Source organism: Corvus cornix, chromosome 1A, assembly GCF_000738735.6.
Source record: "Corvus cornix cornix isolate S_Up_H32 chromosome 1A, ASM73873v5, whole genome shotgun sequence".
NCBI lineage: Eukaryota > Metazoa > Chordata > Aves > Passeriformes > Corvidae > Corvus > Corvus cornix.
Window position 1 is genome coordinate 52,692,729 of NC_047057.1, and position 25,776 is coordinate 52,718,504.

At 44.0% G+C, this 25,776-nt stretch overlaps 1 protein-coding gene across 2 annotated transcripts in view; it reads left to right on the forward strand.

The window, feature by feature from the left end:
• The window catches only part of SYN3 (synapsin III), a 189,067-nt gene that overhangs the window by 147,214 nt on the left and 16,077 nt on the right, over positions 1-25,776 (forward strand). For both annotated transcript variants that reach the window (XM_010410495.4, XM_010410494.4), the window contains 4 exons: positions 5,311-5,373; positions 14,801-14,943; positions 20,254-20,328; positions 23,670-23,772. In XM_010410495.4, coding sequence (XP_010408797.1) covers positions 5,311-5,373; positions 14,801-14,943; positions 20,254-20,328; positions 23,670-23,772 — 384 coding nt within the window. The remainder of the gene's footprint in view (positions 1-5,310; positions 5,374-14,800; positions 14,944-20,253; positions 20,329-23,669; positions 23,773-25,776) is intronic.

Sequence of the window (25,776 nt, forward strand, 5' to 3'; positions counted from 1 at the left end):
TAATATCAAATGCTTACACTCTTATTCTCCACTAGGGGAACCCAAACACATCCTGTCTCAAATAAAGAAGTTACATAACATTAGAGGTGGAATCAATGACAAAATGTTCCGGATTGTGCTTACGCCTTTTTATTCACTTCCATGACCCATTCTAACCACAGCAAGTGTTAGGAGCCCTGAAACATTGGTTTGTGGTTTGTTTACTCGAGGATGTGGGGATTAAGTCATGCTGCTGTTGGGGTTTCTTTTTTTTTTATTTTATTTTTTGTTGTGTTTTTTAAAAGCAATGGGAGAATCAAAGGATATTTTTTTACCATCTGCTGCCATCTCATCCATCAACTGCCTCACTGCTTTGGGTCCCACCTGTACAATGCTGTCTTGATCCAGCTGTCATTGAACTCCTCCTGTCACAAGTATCTCATTGCTCTTCTCATCATAGCCCCTATCTCCTCCTTCTTCCTGAGACCTCTGGAGATACATACTCCTCCTCAGGATTTACTTGAGCTGACTTGAAAGCTGTCTCAAGGCCCTGTTTCCTCAGATAATGATTCTTTCTTCATTGTGCTCTAATTACAATACAGTAAACAATACACAGGTGTGTGTTTTACAGGAATCCATACCACGTGCAGCCCTGGTCTGGCCATGCCTGGCAAGGCTGGCAAGCAACCAATGCTGATCTTCAGCTCAAGTTTTTAGTAAGATAGTTCCATAAACACATTGACATCATATAATGACATCATTGTTTTCCTGTAGGTTTGAATCAGCTTGCTTGCTTTTACAGGAAATTATATGTTCACTGCTCCTCCAACTTAATTGACACCAGGGAAGTGCCACACACGTTACTTCCAACATTTAGCTTTCAAGTGCATGAACAACATTCCCATCATCCATTAGGTACCCACCCAAAACAGGCTTTGTCGTCATACAAGTAAAAGCAGCTAAATAAACATTAAAATCAGGTTTAGAGTGTAAAAGAAAAATTCAGAATATTACTTCTGGGGGAAGGATGAAGCCAAAAGTACAATACCTTGTGCTATGGGGCTTTCTGGCCTGGTTGAAAACACTGCATGCTATGGTAATACGATACCGATGCCAAGAGACCAAAGTTTTAATGACTCCATCTCCCTCCACCTCAAATCCTTCCTAATATTATCCATGATGTAACTGCATCCTGTGCTATTCATTTTAGCATTGATTAGAAGGGTTTTGCAGAAGAGAGAATAATACTAGAAACTGAAAGTTCATTGTATAAAACAAGCTAGATAATGTGAACTAATGCACAAAACTAAACATAACGGAAGGAAATCAAAAACGACGTTCTGCTTTGTTCATGGACTACAGGACAGTACACAAAATCACAAACTTAGCATCTCTCATGCTGATTGACAATTGAGGGTTTCAGTGAAACAAAAGTGTCAAAAGCATTGTATTCATGGTTTAGATCAGGTTTCATAGAACTATAAAATATTAAGGGGTTGGAAGGGACCTTAAAGATCACCTAGTTACACCCCCTCTGCCATGTTCAGGGACATCTCCCACTAGACCAGGTTGCTCAAGGCCTTGTCCAACCTGGCTTTGAACTCTGCCTTTCTAAGATTCCTCCCTTCGGATCAATTTAGATCCAACTCTGTTCTACTGCTCCACCAGTAAAGAATAGAGAAAACATTCATAAATTTACAGGAAATGCTGAAGCCCTCATTATTTGTTGGAAAGGAGGGGCAGAGGGTAAAGTGGAAAGTGTCACAGTTTACAGCCACATGTTTTCAAATAAAGGCTAATGTGTGCATACCAGCAGTCGTTTTACACACCAGTGCCAAAACTGATAAACTGAAAAGTGGTCTTTGCAGTGACACTACACACAGAGCAGAGCCCTGAAAATCAGGGGCTAAAATGGTACACTTTGGGCCATCGGTGTTCTAAGTTGGAAATAACTTCATGACGCTCCCTTCACTACTACCAAAGAAGACTTGGTTGAGTTTCCTAGTTCAGGATTCAAAATGCTGTTTGACTCTTAACAGGCCTCTACATACATCAAGGTCTAGACATTTATGTAAACCTTGGCATCTCAAGGCTTTGTCACAACCTCTGGGAATACATTTGTAAGATTTTAATTCAAAGGGTTGAGTTATGAATATGAACTAACACCCTGCATATGATCACTGAGCTAGCTGTAGCACTACAGTCCCATCTCAAAACTTGCAGACCTCATCTATAACAGTCCTGTCAACAGTTCATGCACATTTTAAAATGATCAAAGTGTTTTTCACTATTTTTCCGAGAAAAAAAGAGCCCTTGCAACACATAGAAAGACACAGACACATATCTTTGCATGATTTCAGTAAAAACATGCTTTTCTTATTAAAATGTGGTGCTATTCTGTGATTATAATAATCTTCCTTTCCGGGAAATGTATGAGTCAGTATGTGTAAATACTCATCTCAGGGGTCTGCCCTTGTGGTGGCTCTGGCCACCCTCAGAACTTCTCACCACATTTGTGTGTGAATTGCATCAGAGTTGTACGTATGATAGATTCTCCCTTCTTTCGGCTTCCCTATCCCTCTGGGTGCTTGCCAAGTATGCTGGCTGGCCACCTTATTAGCAACAAAAGTGGGACTTGAGTCCCAACCAGACTCTGGTGGAAGCTGGAGGTTCCCCCATTGACTGGAGTGGCGTTCAACCACTTCCACTGCATCAGCAAGGGCTTTCCAGCGGGTGGTTATGGACGCTGATTGCTTTAGTCCTGTGCACTATGGAGAGCTTTTGATTACACTTGACTTCCGCACAGGCTAAGGGCACTCCACTGTCACTAGATAAACTCCTTATATAATGCAGCTCTGTGTGTGTGCCATACTCTCTTGTTGGTTCCTCCATAAGGCAGGTTCATGTACACGGAAATTTGGTGGGTTTTCAGTGGCAGAGGCAGATTCCTGGCTAACCACGCACCAGCATTTCTCTGAAGCCACAGCTTTCCCAGAGAAGCTACCACATGTTCACAGTCTGGATCTGTCTCACCCCAAGCCCCAAGCACTGTGCCTAGGACAAGCCACGTGTGACCCCAACATGCTCTGACACCAGCTCGCCACCCCTACGTGGGATGAGACCAGCCTTAGTAAGAAAGCTGAGCTCATGTTTCCACGAAGCGAAGAGAAAGGGAGACGTTTACGCAGCACGTTGTCACTGCCGGTGGTACTTTCCAGACTAACAGTAAACTTGGGTTGTTTACTGGATCCCAAACTTTCTTTGCATGTATACAGGAAAACAGATGCTTCCCACTCCCGGGCCCCATGCCCAAGCAGGCTCCCTTTAGCAACACCATAGGCAGAGAACAAAAAACAGGGCAGCAGAGACATTGCTTCCTGCCTCGGTCCGCTTTGAGCTGGTGATAGAGCATTATCTATCCCGCACACTTCTGTGGCCTCCTTGCCAGGGTATCAGGCAGGCTCACAGCACACAGTTTGCTTTTCCTGCGCCATTGGAACAGCTGCTGCCTCCGCTCCCAAACAGGGAGCAGAGGCCGGGCCTTGCAAGCGCTTTGGTTAAACAGGGGGCATGGGGCAGGGATGAGAGAGCTGGGAAGCGAGCCACATCTCCCAGAGCCTGAGCAGGTGGGTGCCCCAACTACTAGGTTACCTTTCATCTTCCGGCATTAAAGGTCTGGCATGGTGCATCCATAGCCCTATCTTCAGTACTCCTCAGGTGCAGTCCCCCAAATGATTCATTTATGCCAGCATAAATTAAATTTCAGGCTCTTACAATGAATTAAAGAGGCAAAGGTGAAACAGAGCACAAACTCATGTGCCTGGACATATACTTAACCATTTGACTTCAGGATGGTCACTTATCAGTCTCCTGCCTCTTCTTCTGAAGCAGTGGTGCTGGTCGCTGCCTCTGCCAGGACTGTAATTTATTGTGCCCTTCTGCGGTCCGAAGATCTTTCAGCTTTCTGCCTGAAGAAAGTGACACAGGCTGCTTGAGGACGTGATGCACTCACTGTTCCCCTCTCCTGTGACATTTCTTTATATAAGCATCTGAATAGCAAAACATATCAGTGTTCATTACAAATTTTGTTATTTATAGTGAGCTGCCACAGATGGAGACTGCAGCACCATTCTATCTTTAGGGCGTAGTGCCTGCCTGTCCATACAGACAATTGGTAATTAGCACAAGAACAAGTTGTTTATCTATTCTCAAATAAATAGGAGAGCCATTTATCCATCCAAATTCAACTGCCTCCCTTTGCCAGATCTCCAGGTTAACTGCTTAATGAATAGAGCTCATTGCTTCAGGCACTTAAGTAAAGACAGAAGTGTCTTTAAAGGAAATGCAATATGGAATAAAAAATAACTAGTTACATACTGAACAAATAGCATTTAGATCACAAGAATCATGAGCGCAAGACAAGATAAAGATCACAGGGATGCCAAGCAGAGGTGTAGAAATGGACCAACCAGTACGTGGGGGAGATGTGGTGCATATATCCTAGTTACTCCCAACATGTGCACTTCCTACCAGTACAGCCACCCAGCTCTGAGCCCATCACTTCAGTGAATCCTTGCATGAACATGAAACTGGAGAAGAAAATGCAGAGAGGGTACTTGCAGTTCTTCAAGTAAAATCCCACATGTGCTCTAAGATGACCTTGTATGCCTTGGGTGGCAGGACCCTGCCCAATGGAAACACCACACAAGCCAGGGAGAACATATGACTTTCTTTTCTATTTTTATTGCTGATTCCAACCCTTCTTTGTTTTCTTTTATTCACTATACCCACCCCTGAAAATAGAGAAGAACAGGCTTTATGAATAGATGGACTTTGTGAGTTGCACCTAAGGGTTGGCCCCACTTCCTTCTCTCCTTGTCCCCCCACCCTCCCCACTGATGGGAGGGGTACACTCACTATTAAGGCCAAAGCAGTCCATGTGGAAAAGAACAAACAACCTTTGTCTTTCTCGCCATTCAGATGTTTTCAGCATCTGAAAGTTTCACTTACTCAAGCTTGCATGCGCAACTGTGTTTTACAAGCATATGAGTGTACACACATCCATATGTACAGGGTGGGAAAACTGCTACCACGCAGCAAAAGTGGGTCAGATCTGAGGAATTCTGCCAGGCCTCCATTTTCAATCATATGGGACCCAGTGAAGAGCTATTTGCTCACTGCCCTTCCATCCAGACAAACTTTATTTGGCCTTTTTATTCTCCAGTTTACAGCATCCAGGAGGGGGATAAAAGCAACTAAATAAAGAAAATTATTCCAAAAACAGTGGCTGGAAAAAATAACTAATGAAAAAGTCCTTCTTTTTTCTTTCAGCTCACAACTCCGAATTTTCCTGTAGTGGTCAAGCTGGGACATGCTCATGCTGGAATGGGGAAGGTAAGTAAAAGAAAATATATATATATCTCTGGAAACAGATATATGTGTGGCACAGCATTCCTGTGATTACACATGGCATGTGGCCAGCCAGCAAAGGGGTTAAACCTCCCCACAACCTATCTGGGTCGCACTGGCTGTTCCTGTGGGAGAAAAGGCCTTTTTCCGCTGTCACGCACTTGGAGACAGGCAGTGGTATTGGGTTGGAGGCTGTCTGGGATGCGGGAAGGGGGGTTGGTGAAGCGTGGGGGGAAAGCTGGCTGGGCCGAAGTCATTAGGCTTGTCTTTTATACATTTTCTCCTCTCCTGAAAGTGGTAGTGTTGTTTATTCAAGCACCTGTAAAGTGCAGCTACACCCCGTAGCACTCACAATGAGGAGCTGTGGCGCTGGGCTTCTGGAGTGCATTATGATGACCTTATTCAAAAAACAGGAGCCCTTCAGTTATTTTTTTCCTCCTTGCAAGGAAGAACAAGACCTTACAAAGCAGAGTGGCTGGTTGCCTGCCAAGGAATCCTGAAAAACAGTTCACTACCCAGGACCTGTTTGTTTTTCCCAGGCTCTCTGGGGTGTTTATTCCCCCAGTGAATTAGCAGCCCCTGTTTCTTGGGGTGACTGGGCTCCCCTTTCAGTGAGGCATCACCAGCACATTCCTGCTGCACTTGAGTCTCCTCTTTCTTGCATCTATCTTTTCAAAAGGCATCCCCTATCTGTCTAAAACTTGATTTGCTCAGACGTATGAAATTCTGAGGTATCATCTCTAAATCCAATTGAGTGGTACATGAACTTCGTAACTGATACTGATAACTGCCTCTTGCAGTGCCTCCCTAGAGCAGACAGACCTTCTCCTGGCCTCACACTTTGCCTGAAAAATATATATAGTTACACCAAATTTAAACTTGGTACAGTTTGTTTGCTTGTGCTCTGGAAACAGAAGCCCTTTCTGGCTTGCTGGATTGCACATGGAAGATCTAATAATCTTTCTTGCTTTGATTGCAATGTTCCCCTGTCTGGATGGTAGCTGCTGGGGAGGAAGTGGGCACAGATCCCTGTGCCAGTGGTGGAGTTGGCTTTCAGCATCAAGGAACAAACATGTAAATAAGCAGGAAATGTTGGTTAATATATTGGTGCTGCCTATGTTAAGCAGGCAGAGGTGTTATTGAATTAGAGTGCATGCAGACAGCCTAGAGGTGCTTGTAGGGAGCCACTAACTTGTTCCTAGGAAGGATTTCATTAGCAAAAACCAACCAGGACAAACCAGGAGGAAAACCTCTCCCCTGAGACCCTGCAAGCCCGCGTGTCTCTGACTGCTCTGCCATTTCACCTGTAATGCAGGTGTAATTCGTGTGTCTCATGCACCAAGGACCCTTAGAGGCTGCAGAAATGAGGGTAGAATCAGAGAAAAGTACTCCAAACTTAACAGCATTTCCAGACAAAACTCTCAGCAGAACATTTAGCTATTGTCTTCTGCACCACACACCAGATCTTCTTCCACCTCTTACTTTCCCTCCCATTTTATTCTTTAATTATGTTGATTTTTGCTGTTACAAGTTACAGAGGAAGAGAGTTTCTATTCAGACTCCTGGCACAATTGTACTCAGCGGTACAAGGAGGGTATGTAGGAAGTCATTCCAGATAAAGATAGGCTAACAGCCAGCATCTTAGAAGAAAGAATTGATCTGAGGCCAAGTTTACTTTAGTCCATTATAAAATTAGTGACTACTAGCAAAGTCTGGATGTGCATTTGGGTACTGAGTTTCAACACTGCTCTGTTCAGTAGATGGGGAAGGTACAGGAAGCAAGGGCTGTTGACCTTATGGTTTTAGTTTGGGCGCTTATCCAGCCTGAAGGATAGTTGAGACTGATTAAATTTTCTTTCTTCAGTCTCACTGCATTTCATTGCACAGAGCAAAAAGAAAAGAGAGAAAGATAAAATAAAACAAAGAATAAATCAGTTGGTTTAAAACACAAGTAACAAGAATTTGTTTCCTGCTTTTTTTGAAACAGTAGGGTTCAAGCCCAAGTGGGACTGACAAAAGAAACCACAGAAAATATCAGAAGAAATACAGTGAAGCAGAATTATGGGTATACTAGAAAAGTAACACCTACAGGTAAAAAAATCAAGCCTACGATAAAGTAATGCAGAAGAGGGAAGTTCCCAGGAGACATTATGGTGTTTTTAACCATCATAATGCAAAAGCAATAACCAGTGAGATTACAGAGAGCTAAATTATTTCTTTGCACTGGTCTTCAGAAGTAGAGATAATAGCAGGAAATAGCAGGTCTTTGCCTATAAAATATACATAATATGAAAAGAAAGAGGTTTGCTTTTGGTTTGACGAATGCAACAAAGTAAATGTTAATAAAGCACCTGCATCAGGTCATGTTTTGTATTAAAGCAGTGACTGGAGAAACAAAGGATAAAATAACCTTAGCCAAAGTACACATGTATTAAAATAGTACTTACTGCAACAAATGATGCCAAGATAGCAAGCCATGTATTTGTACCTGTAATTGGTGCTTCAAAGGATGTGAGCATTCGGGTTACAAAGTTATTAACAACAGAAATTTTCAAGGAAGTACTTACTTTTTTTTTTTGCTATTAATGATAAAATCACATGTAATGGGAGGCACCAACACTTAAAAGAATGAGCAAAGATTGGAAGTCCAGGCACTGCTATTCTTTATTTGTCTGAGGCAGTGACCAGGAGCCAGAAAAAGTCTGGATGCAGAAATGCCTCTTTCCTGAAGAGCTCCACCATCTGCTTGCAGGGAGATTTGTGTCATTTCACAGTTGTCTTCAGTTTCTCTGTGTTACAGACCAGAGGAATTATAACGATTACCTGATACTTACTGCTAACTCATGTTCATCAGGTTCTTGGCAGTGCAAGTGCTGAGTGTTTAATTTTTTGCAATAATTGCTAGAAGGAGCATAATTATGATAACTTTCATTTTCACATATTGGTTTTTTGACAGAATTTTCACAAAATTCACTCACCACATTTTTTAATCAGAGGGCTGAACAAAGAATCCTCAAAGCTAAAATGAAAAATAACCACATTAGGACTTGTACAAAATAGGCTCTATTGACTGCCTTCCCCTTAAGCGTGGGTCATCACAACTGTCTTTAGCTTGGGAGAGGAACAGCTATTTTTCAAGGTCAGAACCAAAAGGGGTGGCAGTATACCACTGGTGAAAGAAGGGCTCTTGCCAAATGATGTGTGCGTGTGAGGTGCACATGGAGATGGAGAAAACAAATTTGCAGTAAAAGGCATCTTTTGAAATTTCCATTGAGAAATGCACAAACAACAGCCCCTCTATTGACTTGAACAGAGACACCAGTAATAGCCTTCACCCAGGAACAGACAATCTTCTAATCTAAAAACAGAACACATGCCCCTCCAGCCCCTCCCATGATCATCGTTATCCTCCTTCCAAAATTTGGAGTCACTTCATATTTCAGTGGCACTGGAAGATCATAACAAGTGCTCTCTGTGCTGCTGGCCCTGTGTAGTATCGGTACAAATAAAATATCTGTAGAAATACTGCATAGACAACTGTTTACAATGGAGTCAGCAGAGAAGGACCTTTCTCATGTTGTACTTAAGCTGCCCAGACTTACAGGCTCAACAGTACTCAAGGACTCTTCCAGGGAAACCGTGGATGGACACTGAGAGGAGATGTCTTTCCTTGTGCAGAACAGAACTGTTTTCTACCCAGCAGTTCCTTAGAGGTCAAGGCATTTTTAAGCATTGTGCAGTTTGAGCCTACCTACCCCAGAAGTGATTGGGGGTCTCTGTTGAACAGGGAGAGCACTGCAGTGAGAAAGGAATAACACTTCTTCCTGACTCCGGATCTCATAATGCCAGAGCCCATGGAAAAGAATAAAGCTCTGCGTGTGTTAGTATTTGCCATTTGTGTGCTAACATGACCCTAAAGTGCCCTAGGAACAGAGCCCAGTACTGCAAATTCACTCAAAGAGCCTCTTCACCTCTTCCTGATCAGATCATGAGAAGGAAACAACTGCCATATCTACAAAGAGAGTAAAACCAGTATCTGTTCACGTGACTTTGCATATATTTATATCAATTTTTTTTTTTTTTGCTACTCCTACTTTATTTTTAGACCTCTCGAATTAGGTCCGTTTAAGAGTCACCTCCTGTCCCCTCCTGCCCCATAATTATGAAAACACCTTCCCAGTACAAATCCTGGCTTAGATGAATTTATTACATTGTAGAAGAAAAACTTGTTGTTCATAATAATATGGTCAGAGTTATTTTCTCCCTTACTGGATGGGAAAGACTTCTCTGCTTCTTTTTTTTCCCTGGTATAAATATAGCACAAACCAAACAGAGCCACTCTGTAATGTAAAAATACTGCAAGGTTTTTATCAGGAAGGACAGCTCGTCACCTTGTCTCTCTCGGGACTGGAAATAGAATGTTCCAAAAGTGAGAGCTTTGAAAATCCAGTGTGCTAAAGAGGAAAGGAAGGGGAAAGGGCTGCCTCAGTTTGTCAAGGAACAAATATTTTCTTTTAGAGAAGACAAATAATGACTTGACATGTAACATTCATGCACAACAGAGCAGCCCAATCACTGAATTCCCACTGACTCATGAGTGAGGATGTTCCAAATGTCATGAAAATAGCAAAAACATCCACATTTCTTGCACATCAGTCTGAAATCTTTTGCTGGACACAGGAAACGGTGACTGACCCAGGGCACCAAGGATCAAAGCAGCCAGGACCTGGGCTCTGTTTTAGGAACATTCAATGAATTAAAGACAGCATCTGGGGAACTTCAGTGTGAGGATAATGAGGAAATGCAGACCCCAGTGTGACTTTACTATTTTGGGGTGGGTCAAAATTAGGCCTAAACTGATTGTGCGTCAGTTGGATTGGGTATTTTCTGAGAAGAGGAGTATAATTTGGGGTACAGAAAAGGAGAGATTCAGGAAACGGTCTGCACAGATCTGTTCCTGAAGATCCACTATCCCAAGATGGTAAGGTCTGTACAGAAAGGCTGAGAGCAGGTCAAGATAGACAAAAAATCTCAAGCTTTGTGTGGCCGCACCACTTCCTCTGGAGGAAAACACTCAGACCATGCATTTTCACAAGCCTCAGTAAGACACCACATTGCCAAGCCCAGCCCTGGCTCAGCATTGGACACCCACCTTCCAGCCAAACCTGGCTCTAACCTCATTTTGGACACACAAAGTGCTTCTGCAAGTTATCTCCGAAGTGATGTGTGTGTAGTCTGTAGGGCAGAGTTAACCTCGAAGGCAGAGTTCAGACTGGGTGATGCTCAAGAAAGGCAAGGCTAGGGCAGCCTTAGCAGATTAAGATAATTATGGCACTTTGGCTAACCCCATTATTTTTTCATGTGGCCACATAATGAAAGCAAAAGGGGACTGTGGAGCAATACCTTGCAGTGCTCAGGCTAAAGATGAGGGAGGAGTGCCGTAGCTGTGGGACCCTGGCGTCCAGGAACATCTGGGATGTACAGGAGGCAGCAGATTAGGGAACTATGAGACAGAGGAAGCAGAAGTTTCTACCCAGATAGATCCCACCCTGAGGGAACCCATGCTCACACAGATCTCAGGTGTGGCTCAGACTGCCCAGGAAGTTGTTACACTGGGGTTTTAACACTGCCAGAACCCATCCAAAATCTTGCTTTGCAAAAAGGCCTCAAAACAAGGTCTGCAGCAGGGTTGGGGCAGAATGTTTCCTCCAGACCTGCCCCCTGGACTGCTCTCCAGCCAAGGCCAGAAAGGTCAGTGCTTATTGGGCAGGCTGAGGACGCAAACAGGTACCAGATGCAGGTCATGCAGTATCAGCCTCTGAGATGCCACCACAGGGCAAAGGGATAGTCACATCTGTGTAAGCATGTCCCCAGCAATCCAGCCAGACTCCCCTTTTCAACAGGGAGCATGCTAGGGCATCACTGGTGCCTGTGTTAGAGAAGAGAGCCAGAAGGGAAGGAGAAATTATCCCAGGGAGCTTTCTTACTCAGAAAAGGCATTTGTCAACACACTGGCCCAAACCCTTCTTAACAGGTCACTAAAACACTACAGCAAACAGCAACTTATGGCTTCAGAATGAGTCTATTGCTGCTCAAACAGCCAGCACAGCTAAGCAAACAGGCTGCCAGGGCAGGGGCTGTGTTTGTACTCACTGTTTGCACTCCTCTATGCAGTTAATGGGATATAGCATTGATCCTAAGAAGATTGCAAAATAAAAGGGAGAGAGGGGGAAAAATGGCTTCCTGTTGGTTTCTTTCCAACTTCTTTTATCAGTTTCGTGTATTGTCCAACCTGCCATTTTAGAAAACAGATTTGTCTCTTGTTAGGTAAATTGGTAACTTTGCTCTGGAATGATTTTTAAAAGTCCCTTCTTAAATAATGCCCTCTGGTGTCACACTACATCCACCCTGGCTTTGGTTATATGTCTGAGATTTTTTCTTCTGTTGGGAGAATGGATACCTTATTGACATCTAAAAGGGTTAAAAGGCAGGAGGAAATGAATTATACAAAATTTAAAAGTAGAAAGCTAATAAAATGATGGACTCAATAGATAAAGCAGGAAAATAAATCTCATTTGACTGTAACTTGAGCGCTTCCTGTTTATGAAGTAATAACTGTACCCTGGGATAAACCAGCATTAACCCAGAACACGGCTGTTATTTTGTCAAATTTGGCTGGCTCTAACAATTAACAAATGGTGGCTCAGATTTCAGATTTGGTGTGGTGATTATTTTGATGCCTGGTGGGAAATAAGTCTGTGATCTCTTAAAAGGGGATTTCTGTGAGTTGCTTCCTCTGAAAAGTGCATGGGAAGTACTCTGGTACAGCCAGGGAAGATGCCAGAGCTGTTTCCTGAGGACTGTGCAGTGGTGTTGCACGGTGGGAGTAATTTTCTTCATTTTTCATTTCTTACTTTGTGTCCTTGGAGAGTCCCCCCTCTTCATTAACCCAGCCAAAAGTCCTCAGGGACATTAGAGAGAACACTCTCTATTGCTTTCTTCCTCTCCCCATGGGGAAGGGGTGGTGGAGAGGAGGGAGAAATGGGCCCTTCCTTTCCATAGCATGCTGTATTTTTGAGGAAAAGTCACATTTAACAAGATGAGCGCCTTTCTAGCGATATCAATATGGTCTAATTCCAGTCTGGAGGGGGAAGCTGCATCCTTTCCTTTGCTCTGGGACCAATGTTCCTGGGCTGAGGATGCAAACATTTCTGTTTGGGCCCAAAGACATCTGTTGCACAAGCACAGCACTTTGTTTCAAATCCCACAAATGTCCTTGTTCCAAGTAGGTCATTATATAATGGCTTTTGTATTTTCTCACTCCCAAAAGAGTCCGGGAGAATATGTTGTCACACCGTGTCAGTGCTGCCTGCCCTTGCAGTCCCTCCTTCGATCATCTCATCTGGGTGGGACTCTCTTGCTTGATGTCATTCAGCCCAGGGCAGCTCTTATCAGTGCAACAAAAATACTCAGCTCCAACACAGCCTGCATTGTTCCCTCTGGTATTTTGCAAGTCCAAGCTCTGGATTCCCTCTCCCATTCTCCCTGCTGCCTCCAGGGCATTCCTACCACCTCACCCCGCCCTGTACATCCCCACTCAGACAGAGAGGGAAACAACACAGCCTAGAGCAAGGCTGCTCCTCCTGGATGCCGTGTAATGGTTGCCTTACATATCCCCTTTGTGTTTGTTATTTCCTTTTTTTTTGTTTGTTAGTACCCTCCCTTCCCATAGATGACTGTCATCTCCCTCTGCTCCTTTCCTCAGCAGTTCCTGGATAGTGAGAGCACAGCCCTCACCACAGCAAAAGGGAGATGGACTAGGGGTATTTGGTGGTCAGCAACAGGAGAAGCAAAGAGAGTTCTTTTTCCTACTCGGGCATCTAGAAATGGTCACGGGTGAAACTGGTTGCACTTTTCACCTCCCCCACAACTGTTCAGTTTTTGAGAGCTTTTCTGCAACAGGATGTGGCCGAATCTTTGGCCAATGCGTAAACTGGCACTTACACAAAACCATCTAAACAGAGTAAAACAGGTTAGCAACAAGCTTGTCTGTTCCCTAGTGAAGATGGCTCCCACCCTCCCATGGCTGAAGGCGGATAAATAAAGCCACTTGTTTGTTCTTTGCAAAGAAACACCAAATACCATTGCATGTGCTTCCTTCAGCTGGCTCCACACAGTCTGGCATCACCCTCCATTAACCCACAGTGATGCAACTGGGAAACTCTTCTGGAGAAGACACTGATGGATTGTCACCTATCAGTGCACACTTAGCAAAGCAGGGTTGCAATCCCCAACTGTGGTCTCAAAGCATTACCAAAATACAAAGTGAGGGTAATAAAGTAAAAAAAGTTAGTCACTTGCTTATCCTTTTCATACAGTCTTGGTCTTTTTTCCACAAATTAATCCACCCTTCCTGCATATGTCCAGCCCTAAGGAACAAGACTTGTACAGGTTTCTCTGATGCACCAAACAAGTGTTTGCCAATACACTAAAGGCCATGGTTACAGGTATGAGTGAGGTGAAGTAGTCCACTATGTTCTTGCTACCTGCTTGCTCAGTTTTGCTTTCCCAAATCGATGAGCTTTTGCAGAGGTTTGATTATATCATTAGAACTGCTGTTTTGGTCCTTCTTCATTTCATTTGGTTTTTTTTAGTAAGATACAGAGCATTTCCCATAACTGGACACAGATCTGTGAAAAGCCATCTTCTCAGAAAAACTGTAGCTCATAAGTCAACTGCTCTTTCATTTCCAAGTGCGACTCAAGTCTAACACCCAACCAGCTCTCCTACCCACGTGCCCATTGCCTCACACTCACACTAATCTCCCCAAGAGTCACAAACTCCCCCAGAGACATCCTTTTCCTTCAGAGCTTGTGTCCAGTCAAGAGACCTGCACCATTCCTCAAAGAATGTCTGGAGGAGGGTAATGTGAAACGCCAGGGAACTGAAGCCTAGAGGTGGCAGACAACCAGCTCTCATGTTGATTTCCTGGAATTGGTTTGTACTTCCTGACCACCCAAAATACTCTACTTTCATCCATCGCAACATGGGAAATAGCAGTTCCAAAGTTTGAATGAAGTAATGCCTCTTAAGAGATTGAATACTTTTCTGGAGCACCCTAAAAGCAAAGAGCATTAGCAAGAGCCATTTGGGCAGAGGTCTAGCTGCCTCTCTGGTGCCAGGTTTACCAGGGCTGGTGCATGAAGAAGGAGAATGGGATGGATTTACTCTGGGTTGGTTTGCTCTGGGGAACTTCTCTCTTTAAATCACAAAAGCGCTGCTCTGTCCTCAGCTGTGCGTATGCGAGGTATAACTAACATTGCGCTATTCAGGTGCAGAGATGACTTCTGTTCACAAAGTATTCATGTTCTTTTTGTTCTTGTCTCTTTTTCACTGGATTTTGATAATCAAGGTCAAAGTTGAGAACCAGCACGACTTTCGGGACATGGCCAGCATAGTAGCCATGGCAAAAACCTATGCCACCACCGAGCCATTCATTGACTCCAAATATGACATCCGAATCCAGAAAATTGGCAGCAACTACAAGGCTTACATGTGAGTGCATGGCTATGCCAGAGCGAGACGGGGACGAGACAGTGCTGTGGATGTGATTGAGTCGGTGTCTGCTCTGGGCAGGAGTAGGTAGCTGACTTAATTTCCTTGAAGAATAACCGTGCTGTTTTCCTCCCACCTCTGAACCCAGATGCTTCATCCACCAATCATCTTCTCCATTAGTCACTGTCAGGTCATTGTTTCTGGAATGTAAATCTCTGTCTGTCTGCTTCTGGGATTCAGTAAGTTCCCACTGTAATTACTGTGCTCTGCCATCACCTCTCCATCCTGTCGTTGAAGGGCTCATCTTTCCCAGCAAAATCCTCCAGTTCCAAGTACCCTCTCGTGGGAATTGAACCCACCCACTTTCCACCTGGGGGAAAAAATAAAAAAGATTGAGCCAGCTGCAACTCCTGGAGCCCTAGAGTGTCCAGGCCATAGCAGCATCCCATCCTTCAGCCCACAGCAGCAACCTATCCTCTCCCCAGCTGGAGATCACAGCACCACAGTCACACGAGGAGCACAGAGCGCCGGGTACGAACAGCCTCAGATGGGGCAGCACGCAGGGTTTCTGTGGGCATTTTGCATGTGCGCTCCTTGACACATACAAAGGATGGAGAGGAGGTGAGACATTTCTGAGGGTGCCCCAAAACTCCTCCCTGCCCTGTGGGGTAGTGAGGGAGGTGGCATGACAGCGATCTTCAACACTGGTATGTTTAAAAGTATTAAAAAGCATTCAGCCAAACTTCAGTAGTCACCACACTCAATTAGAGCTGTAACCACATGAGTCAGTAAGACACCTGTTTCTTCTTACTACAAACCAGTAGATGAAAAAAGCCACACTGCACAGCTTCTCCAGAAGCTCCTTATCCAGCCACAGAATCCTGGACAGGTAGTCAGCTCCAGCAGTACATTCTTCAGGTCGCAAGGTAATTTGTATACGTTACCTAACACCTACAACACTGTGACTCTTGGGTCCATGTTTACAAACCTCCAGGCCGTAGTTCTGCTGAAACATAGTTAAACAAGATAATCAAATGTACACAGTCATGTATTTTTCAGCTATAGCTGCCTAAAATTCCCAGGTGGATTCCTAACACAGAGATGTTTAAGAAAACTAGATAATGACTGAGTCACATTCTTCATGGGAAGGAAGGAAGGATGTGTGGGACACTTACCTACTTCATGTGATCTCAATGAGAGAAAATGTATTTTTAATTGAATCAGGTCAACAATAGCACAGTTGCCTAATATTATATTAACATCTCAGAGAGTCTAACTCAAATTGGCCAAAGGAAAGAAGGTTTAAAATATCAATTAAAATTCCCTATTCCTGCCAACACACCCAGCCTTGGCTCCAGAGCCTGCTCCCCAACTGCCTCTAACTGAAACAAAGGCCAAGTTAGCCTGACCATATTTTCTCCTCACTTATTATTTGCACTCACCATGCACTCATCCAGCGCAGGGATCAGAAATAACACCAGATGATTCAGGAAAGAAAGCAGTCACACTAAGACCTAATCCCACTTGGGAATATAGCTGCGCAAACAATTGTTTGATAAAGAAAAAATGTTTTCATATGTAAATGGTCATGAACAGAGAACACCTTAATGAGAAATGAAGCTCCTTAGCAAAGAAAGCAAACAGCAAGATTCACCCAGTAACTTGCCAACCCAGGAGGCTGACTTAGATTGAGAGAGCCATTTATGGATGTGAGCTTGGGAGAGTGGTATAGTCAGTCCCACCAGGGACTGTTCCTTCCACCCCAGCATTAGACAAAATAGGTTATTTCTATGGTATACATAAGTCCCTACTATGTCCAAGGACAGAGGTAAAAGCACCCAAAATATCAGAGCTCTTACTGATGTCCCAAATAGGAGACTCAAAACCATTAGTCATGCTAGCAAATCTCAGCCTTAAAGGCAATTCCAGCATCTGCAGTAGCATCATACTAAGTGACTTGCTTTGATCTGTGAGCCATGGAATCTATCCAGTAATTTTATACCTTCACCCACACTTATAGACTTTAAAAGCCCCTTTTCTTCTGAGAAAGACTGCACTGAAATTCTCCAGAATATGTTTACTTTGCACCAAGCATCTGCCAAGAGGGAGGATGCTGCAGGGTGACTCATGCATTCCTCCCTGCCCCAGATGTTCAATGCACTTCCTTCCAGCCCATGACCCAAGGCTTCAGTTCGGTTTCCCATTGGCTTCAGTGCAGTGACTCCAGATTTACACTGCTAACAAACTCCTACTTAGCCCATGCCTTGGGCCAGTCTGAAAACAGCAGATAAGCAGCGTATGATACATGCCTAGAATTCCACCAAGTGTATTTGACTGCCATTGTAATAGTGGTGAAGAGAAAACATGAAAACATCTCATGTTGCAGGCAAAATTGGGGCAGAAATTATGCTTCCACTCTCACCCCAACTGGAGGCAAACAGGGGGATCATTTCCAGTTAAGACTCATGAAATGTTGTTCACTTTGAATTAAGCCAGCAGCTACTGACTTTCAGGCATGGGATATTCTTGCCACCAGCTCTTAGTTAGAGAGTAATACCCTTCCTTGTAGTTTCATGAGTGGGATTTCTGACCTTGTCACCTCCAGTGCAATACAATGTGATCTGTAGGGGACACCATATCAACTGTGTCTAAACTAGAGCTACTTTTAGACAGAAGCGGCCCAGATTAGAAGCGGTGAGTATAGGACACCAACAACTCTTGATCTGCTCATTTATTCAGCTATACTAAACAATGCTGAAGGTGTTGTGGTCACAAATCTGTTTAAGCAACTGTTCTCTAAAAGCCTGGGGTCCCTTCTTTTAAGACACTGACTGTACATTGTGTGGCCCCCTGATGCTTAGGATAGTTGGAAGCACTTTGACTTTCAGTCCCTGAAGGAAATGGGGTTTGAGGCAGAACATCCTTAGGAAAAATTTTTGTCTTCAGTCTCTTTTTTCACTTCATACAATACAAAAAAGAAAATCAAAAAGAAGCTGTATGAGGAGCAGTTGGGGTCACTTGATCTGTTTAGCTTGGAGAACAGGAGACTGAGGGCCAACCTTATCACAGTCTACAGCTTCCTCACAAGGGGAAGAGCAGGGGCAGGCACTGATCTCTTCTCTCTGGTGACCAGTGACAGGACCCAAGGAAATGGCCTAAAGCTGTGCCAGGGGAGGTTTAGGTTGGATATCAGAAAAAGTTCTTCACCCAGAGGGTGGTTGGCACTGGAGCAGCTCCCCAGGGAAGTGTCACAGCACCAGCCTGACAGAGTTCAGCAGGCATTTGAGGCACATGGTGTGACTCTTCGGGATGGTGCTGTGCAGGGCCAGAAGTTGAGCTCGATGATGCTTTTGAGTCTATTCCAACTGAGAATATGCAGTGATTCTGTGATTCTGTAAGTTTGGGGGCACAGCTGACACCTGAACTGCTTGGACATGCTTGGAAGGGAGTGACATTGACTGTGGTGTAGGGTTTGGTGTCTGATCCAGTGGGCTTCAAATAAAACTCTACAGTTTCAAAGCAGCAAAGTTCCCCAACAGGAAAGTTAGGAATACCGCAGAGAGATATATTTTAAGTCTTTTGCCCAAAATTGGCTCGAGATGGATAGGCATAAACAAGTCCAACAAATCAGCCCAATGGCTTGAGCAGAGTTCTTATTTTGGGAGCTTTCCCATGTCAAATTTTCTTGTAAAACTGTCAAGCTGTGGTTTCTTTTTCTTAGGGACAACACAGCTGCTTACATTTGGTATGCCAGGTACATTTTCTAAACACCGATGTCAAATCATCATGTCACTAATGAGACTCCAGGAGTTTCCACCAGTACTAGTGGGATTTTGGATATCCCCTGCTGCTGCAGGGCGGGCAATTTTCTGTTAAAAATACATGTTAGCAAAGAGTGGTTCTTCCCGCTGCAGAACTGAAAAACATAATCCTAAGAATCCCATATCAAAAAAGAAAGAAAGGCTGAGGATTGAACACTGACCTTGCAGGCCATAAAGGGCTAATGAATGTCCAAGCTTGAGGAGGAATCCATTCTTTCGCTTAGAAAGTATGGAAGCAAAATGGATGCTGGGTGGAGGCAACAGGCCCAAAAGTCAACTAGATGGAAGCACAGTTATTCGACACAGTAAACATGCTTCTTTGGCCACTCACTCCACTCCTTTAAACATGGTTACAAACATAATTTAAATTTCACAGCAACTATATATACCAGTTTAGAGGAGAATTGCAACAAGCACTCCAGAGTGTCTCTCACAAGAGTAAAGGGGAACCTTAGGCAGTCAGCTGTAATGATCCAAGTTTATAGTCTAGCAGGACATCAGTATTACCACTGCTGAACATAGTTTTGCAAATTCAGTGTCTTTTGCAGATGATGCTGAAATTGTGAGAGAACTGGCAGCAAGGGCTCCCACAACCTCCATATTGAAGTGTTGGCTCATACCTCATACTCCTCTCATAAATCTCTACCTAAATCTTCTTCAGCATGGAGAGTCTCTCTGGATGTATCCTGTCAGCTTGCTGACTTGTCCAAGCTTGTACGCTATGGAAGGGTTATCTGGAGTGTTGTCAGAGCAGGCTGTCCAAAGTCTGCCTTGGGCCTAAAGTCAAGAAAAGGAAAATTTTCACCCCGACAGTGATGGTGAAACCTAGAATTTTCCAGCAACAGTACATTCTTTGGAAATTAACTATGAGTTGCAGCTAATGAAACTCCGAAGATTTTGAAATAAGAAATTCTCTAAGTCCAAACACAGTGAGCCACCAACAGGTCAATGAAAAGCCAGTGAAAAGACAGTATGATAATATATCCTATGACATCAGTACCACTGAAATCGAATTGAAGTGGACCCAGAAGTACAATTGAAATCAAATTTAAGTAGACTCAGAATGTCAGAGCTGATATTTTGTGACACTGCTCAGCAAATATTTGCCTGGAGAGTTTCTGTTCTGTGGATGGAGGATGCTACCCATTGCAGAACACAAGGATGATTATTCTAGAGATCTTTTACACGCATTTCAGCTCCCCTAGGTCTGATGTATAAAGAAAGAAAGTACTCACAGAGCCTGATGTGTGCTCAAGATTCCTTGGAGGTTTCTCTGTCTAAATCCTCAGTCAGTTTTTCATGAGTCTGAACAACATACCCTGTATGGAGTGTTGTTCAGGAAGGATTTGGAAAGGCTTCTGGGAGGAAGAACCTCGCCTCATCCCCTCCTGTACAAGCACAGAGTCAAGAATGAGGACTACAGTATGCGGGAGGATGGGTCAGGAGTCTATTTTCATGTTCAGGTTGTGTTTTTGGTTTGTTTTCCTAGGAGGACTTCCATCTCTGGAAACTGGAAGGCAAACACAGGCTCTGCGATGCTAGAACAGATTGCAATGACAGAGAGGTAAGGAAGAGTGTTTCAAGACAGTATTAGCTATTCTTGGGTTAGAAGGGAGGAATTGTGTTTCCGGCTTTGGCTAATTGAGAGAACTGGTAAGTGAGGTCTCCTGGGAGGCTGGATAAAGAGTTTAAAAGACCGAGTGTTTTCTTAAAAAAATACTGAGGACACAAAGGCAAACTGTCCTATTTTGAAGAACAGACTGAAAGTACAGCTAGAAACCAACATTGCTAAATCATTAGATCTTTAGTGAATGTAACCACAGGAAACAAGACCAGCATGCTAGGTCAAGCACACCAGTACAAACATGTAGGGATAAAATCAGAAAGGTCAAAGCACAAAACACAAAGTTACATGAAGTTATTCTAAGTGCATTACTAATGAGAGGCAGACACAGAAAAGTGTTTTTCTTCTGCTTAACAGAGGAAAAAAACTGTCAGCTGAAGTGCTGAAAGCACTTTTTGCTTTAGGCTCACAAAAGTGGTCAGCTGTCTTAGCTAAGGTCTTCTCACTGCTGAACAGAGCAGGAAGAATTCCCTCATGCGTCTCACAGACTAAAATTTGCAGATGCTACTTCCATGTATTCAAATCACTGTGATATTTGCTATTATTGCAACTGCCTGACACAGGGGACTCATGGTAACATGCTTTGCTGTAACTCCTATTCTGCAGAACTAACACTTGTTCTCATCACTTTTCTCCAACACACCTGAGTAGATTATTCACAGATTTATAGAATCCATAGATTACCTGTAGGCATTCATCCCTAGTGAATTTAAGATTTTTTCAGATTATACCTTCAATTTGTCAAGATCATGATTAATTCTTACTGTCCAGTTTTAGGTACCACATTTGAAGACAAATAGTAAGGAGCTGGAGAAAGTCCAAAGGACAATAAAAGGAACGTTCAGAGAAAACCTAATGAACTGTTGAGAAAAACATGCAACAATTCTATGTAGTTCTATGTAGTTTTCCACCTTTTTCAGTTAGCAGACCTCAGTAGAGGTGTAGACTAAAGCACAATGAATTCCTGCCTGCAGCACAGAGGCTCACTCTCCTTCATTAGCTGCTACAGACCTGGAAGAAGTTGCCCACAAGCTGAACACCACTTCATCCTAAAGATGAAAAAAACAAAAGAGTATAGGATCTTTAAATATATGAAAGCCTGTTAATAGGCATTTCTCACTACTTACATTACAAGTATAATACTGTAAGAAATAAATTATAGCAGAAAAGGTTCCTTTGAATATTTCCTATATTTTCTTACAGTACGGATAGCATAGCACAGCAATTGATTCTCTGAAAGAGATGGCAAATCTCTGCCCTCTTTCAGACCAGATTAAAGAAATGTCTCCTCTTTGGAACAAGAGAATTGTTCAGGCAATCATCTAAGGTCCCTTCTGCACCTTTAGTTCCGTGACACAGGGAAGACAAGCCCCAAATCAGATGCTGAAGGCAACTCTGCAAGACCCTAGTAGTACTGAGGGAAGCGGACATGATGATGCATCCTGGCTGTTTATAACACAGCTGAAGCTAGAGACATGAAGTGTAGACATTACCTTATTGCAGTGTTGTAGGGCCAAAACCCAGATTCCTGCCAGCCTGCAACACTGCATTTTGAAGGTTTGTTTTGTAGACATAGTACCACAATTAACCACTCTAGCCTTACTCAGCCATAAATGCAATAAACCCTGTTGAAATCTCTGAGATGTCAGTGCATGAAACAAGACAGGAATGTGCTCAAATGCTCTGATGAGTAGGAGCAACCTGAATTACCTACTGTACTGAACAGTAGTACAAGGGATTGACATGTTCAGGTAATGGAGAAATGACAGTAACCCTCTGAAAATGCAACACCTGGTGCATGTGCATAAATATGCTCTTCTTCCCCATAATACTCCTATTACACCCCAGCAGCTCTGATGCTCCCAGTGCTCACCTATGACCAACAAACACTGAAGATGTGTAGCTATCAGAGCCTCTGGCATGAACAATTTCCTGAGCCTGGCTGCTGAACCCAGACACCTAGAGATGCTCCTCAGGAGCACAGGTGGTTCCCACAATGGTGCCCCTGGATGCAGGGCCACAACAGTGCGTGAGGGGGGCTCTCTTTGCCTCCTGCCTGGCTCATGAAGTCCATAGTTCTCCTCCTCCTTATGCTACTGACTCCTCCTCATACACTGTCTTCCTTGGGGGTCCAGGGTGAACACACTTGGTCTCCTCATTAGGGATAAAAGAGCACCAGTAATCATATAAGTCATAATTTTGCTTCTTCCCAGAGACATAGTGTTCACACAAGTTGATCATTATATTGTAAAGCTATGGGGATTCTGGCTGGCTTCAAGGACGTAAATTTGTTCTTTAGCCAGAACAGCTCTTTCCCCAGTCCCTGTAGGGTCTGCAAAATGTCAGTGTTTTCATGAGACTGTGGCCTTCCCTCCCCTCTCTGCATCTTGTCATAGTCCTGCTTACAGATCTGCTGTTCTGAGATTATTATTTTTATTTAAATGGCTGGGACCACGGCACAGCTGCACAGGAAATAAAACCAGGCTGCCTCATTCCCTCCTCATTTGCACAGCAGGGGGATGTAGTCCCCCCATAATATGCCTCTTGTCATTCTCTCTCCTCCTCTGACACCAGGATAGCTAAGGGGGCACCAGCTCACATTCCCATCCTGGGATGGCTAGGGAAAAGGGCTGCAGCCTGTAGGTCTCCCTCTAACAAACAGTGCCTGGTCCACGTGATGAGACTGCCTGACTAGGAGCAACACCCAAGGGATAGAAGGAGGCAGGAGACTGTAAAAGGATAAAATTGAAAACAAATTGTAAAATGCAGGAGCCACTGCATTACAGATCAGAGAGGGGATGGCTACTCCTCACTAAATTTGACACTCATTTTCTGATCCTATTCCAGTCCTAATGTCCAGGACATCTTATCAGGAGAAAGCTGCCTGCATAATGGAGGGCTTTCAGGCAAAGCCAATACAAACGCTGAGGGGCCAACACTACTGGGAGATTAAATGAGCTAAATATTTATAGCTTGGCTGAATGACAACCAACTGGAGATCTGATGTAAATACCAAGGAGGGAAAGAAACATTTTAAGGTGGCTTTGAGGGCAGGATTGAATCAGTCTGAAATGAAGGGAACTTTAGGCAAGATTCTTTTTTCTTATTCCATCTCCTACACAAGAGAGGGAGTCAAGGACCTAGCAAAGCATATGAAGGACACCTTGTAATAAGGGCTCCCAAATCTCTTTGTGTTCCTGTGGGCAGTGGGGTGGGTGGCTGGTTTTGGTGGACTACCCAAGGACAGCTAATCCTAGGCCATGCTCTTGTGCTTTCTGCAGGTACAGACTCTGGGCAGATGCCTGTGCAGAAATGTTTGGAGGTCTTGATATCTGCGCTGTCAAAGCTGTCCACAGTAAAGATGGAAAAGACTATATCATTGAGGTGAGAGCATGGGCAACCTGAATGCCAGTCTCCTTTGGGAAGTATATCTGCAAGCACACTGCCTTGGAGTTCACATGCACCAGCGTACTCACTTACCCCTGCGTGCTCCTGCAGTCTCTGTTCCTCCGTGCCCACCCGTATCCTCAGGCCATGGCACACTGATATGTAAGGAACTGATTCAGAGCCCCAGCCAAACTAGCAGATACACAGCAAGGTGTCAGGGTTGAAGTGCCTTCCTTTCCCAGTGTGGGCTGTGAAAGGAAATGGAGAGACATGAAGTGCTTGACCACCTCAGCAGATAATTCAGTTCATTAAAAACCTCAGTTTCTCTCTGAATGAACCTTTCTTCGGTCACTTCCAAACAAAAATCCTAGCTGTATCTAATTTAAAAGAGGAAAATAAATGGTGAGAGTGTAGCAAAAAGTTCACAAGCAACAGGAGAAACTTGATGAAACCAAAAAAAAAGGTGTATTTTCTAAAATCTTTTTGCATTCACTACAGTAAGAGGCCATCAAGACAAAGCACCTCAGAGTTACTATGGGCAATGTGTATTACGCCATTTTGTGTTCAGAGCTGGACAGACTGTGGCTCTGAGAGCTAAAGTGCAATGTGCTCCTTGCCAGGCCAGGAGGCAGATACGGAAGTGGGATAAATAGCACACTCAGGTCATCCTAACAGGGCAGAGAAGGAAAAGCTGGCCAGAAAATCAAACTGGAAACCGAAGAAATGCCCTGGAGGAGAGACAATCCGGCAAGTAAGCAAGTGCCTCTGTCAGTGTGTGACTTGAGGAGACACAACTTCTGACCTGCTGTAAACTCCACCAACACAGGCCAGCCGAGGAAGACAAGCAGAGCCAGCCTATTGGCTTCATGCAGGGGTGCTGACACACTGGAAAGCTATGTGTGGGAGAGCAGTCCCACCCGCTGAGGGTTGGGATGCTGATGAGAACCACATGAGCCCTCCAGTGACTGCACATTCCTGCATTATGTATCTGCTCTCCCCAGGGAGGGGAGCAGTGACCTGTCAAAGGCCATGTGATAGAAGCGTGCTGCCAGCAACCAAATGCTGGCAAGCCTCTGTCTTTTCCTGAATTGATGGGGCCTGGGCTAATGGGTCTGCTCCCGTATGCAATTCATCAGCACCTAGAGGAGCATCCCCCAGAGCAGACTGTTTCCCTGCTGTGCACTTTCAAATCTCTGTGCCCCTGCAGCTGGGAAAGGAAGAGCAAGAAAGCAGCCTTGCTAGAGACAAGTGTAAGGACATTTGGATTGTGTCCACACATGGTTAGACGTGATATGTGGTTTTCATATCCCTGCATATATTCTTGCACATAAGCCTATGTACGTGCACACACAGCTAGTTCTGGGCTTAAAGATTATATGCCTCTGTCTGGGTATGCCTCTGGGTTTTCACATCTGCCACCGTGTGTGACTGACTGGTGAAGAGCACATCCGTACCCTAGCAGCCACCATCAGCTTGCACACAGAGAAAGGCACGCTCACGCTCCTCTCTCTGTGACCAAGGCAAACAGCAATGCATCTAATATGACACAAATCAGAAGAAACATGGTAGTTTCAGATGGGTCATGCTGAATTACCCCACTGGAGAACCTGACTGAGCAGGCCTGATATACCAACATCTAGCAGGCATTCAGATGCCAGGCTGATGGACATTGTTGGAAAAGGAGCATAGTGCAATATAAGGAGCAGACCAAAGCCAAACAGGCCCCTTTTTATGCAGATCTGAGGGAGACAAGTAATTAATTGCCTCCAGCCAACTTCCTGGGGTACTTTTCTTGTCTGAAACTGATCCCTTTTTTGCTTTTTTCTTTTGATAGTGGGAGAAAAAAGTTATTTGACAGAGTGACAGTTGTATTTTCTTGGTAAGAAGGAACAGTGTGCTGTGACATTTTACAAGAAAGCATGCCTAAATAGGCTAAACAAACAAGGAATTTGCACAATGCAATTGCAGGCAGTAATTAATTTTCACAGGGCAAAGTAGTTC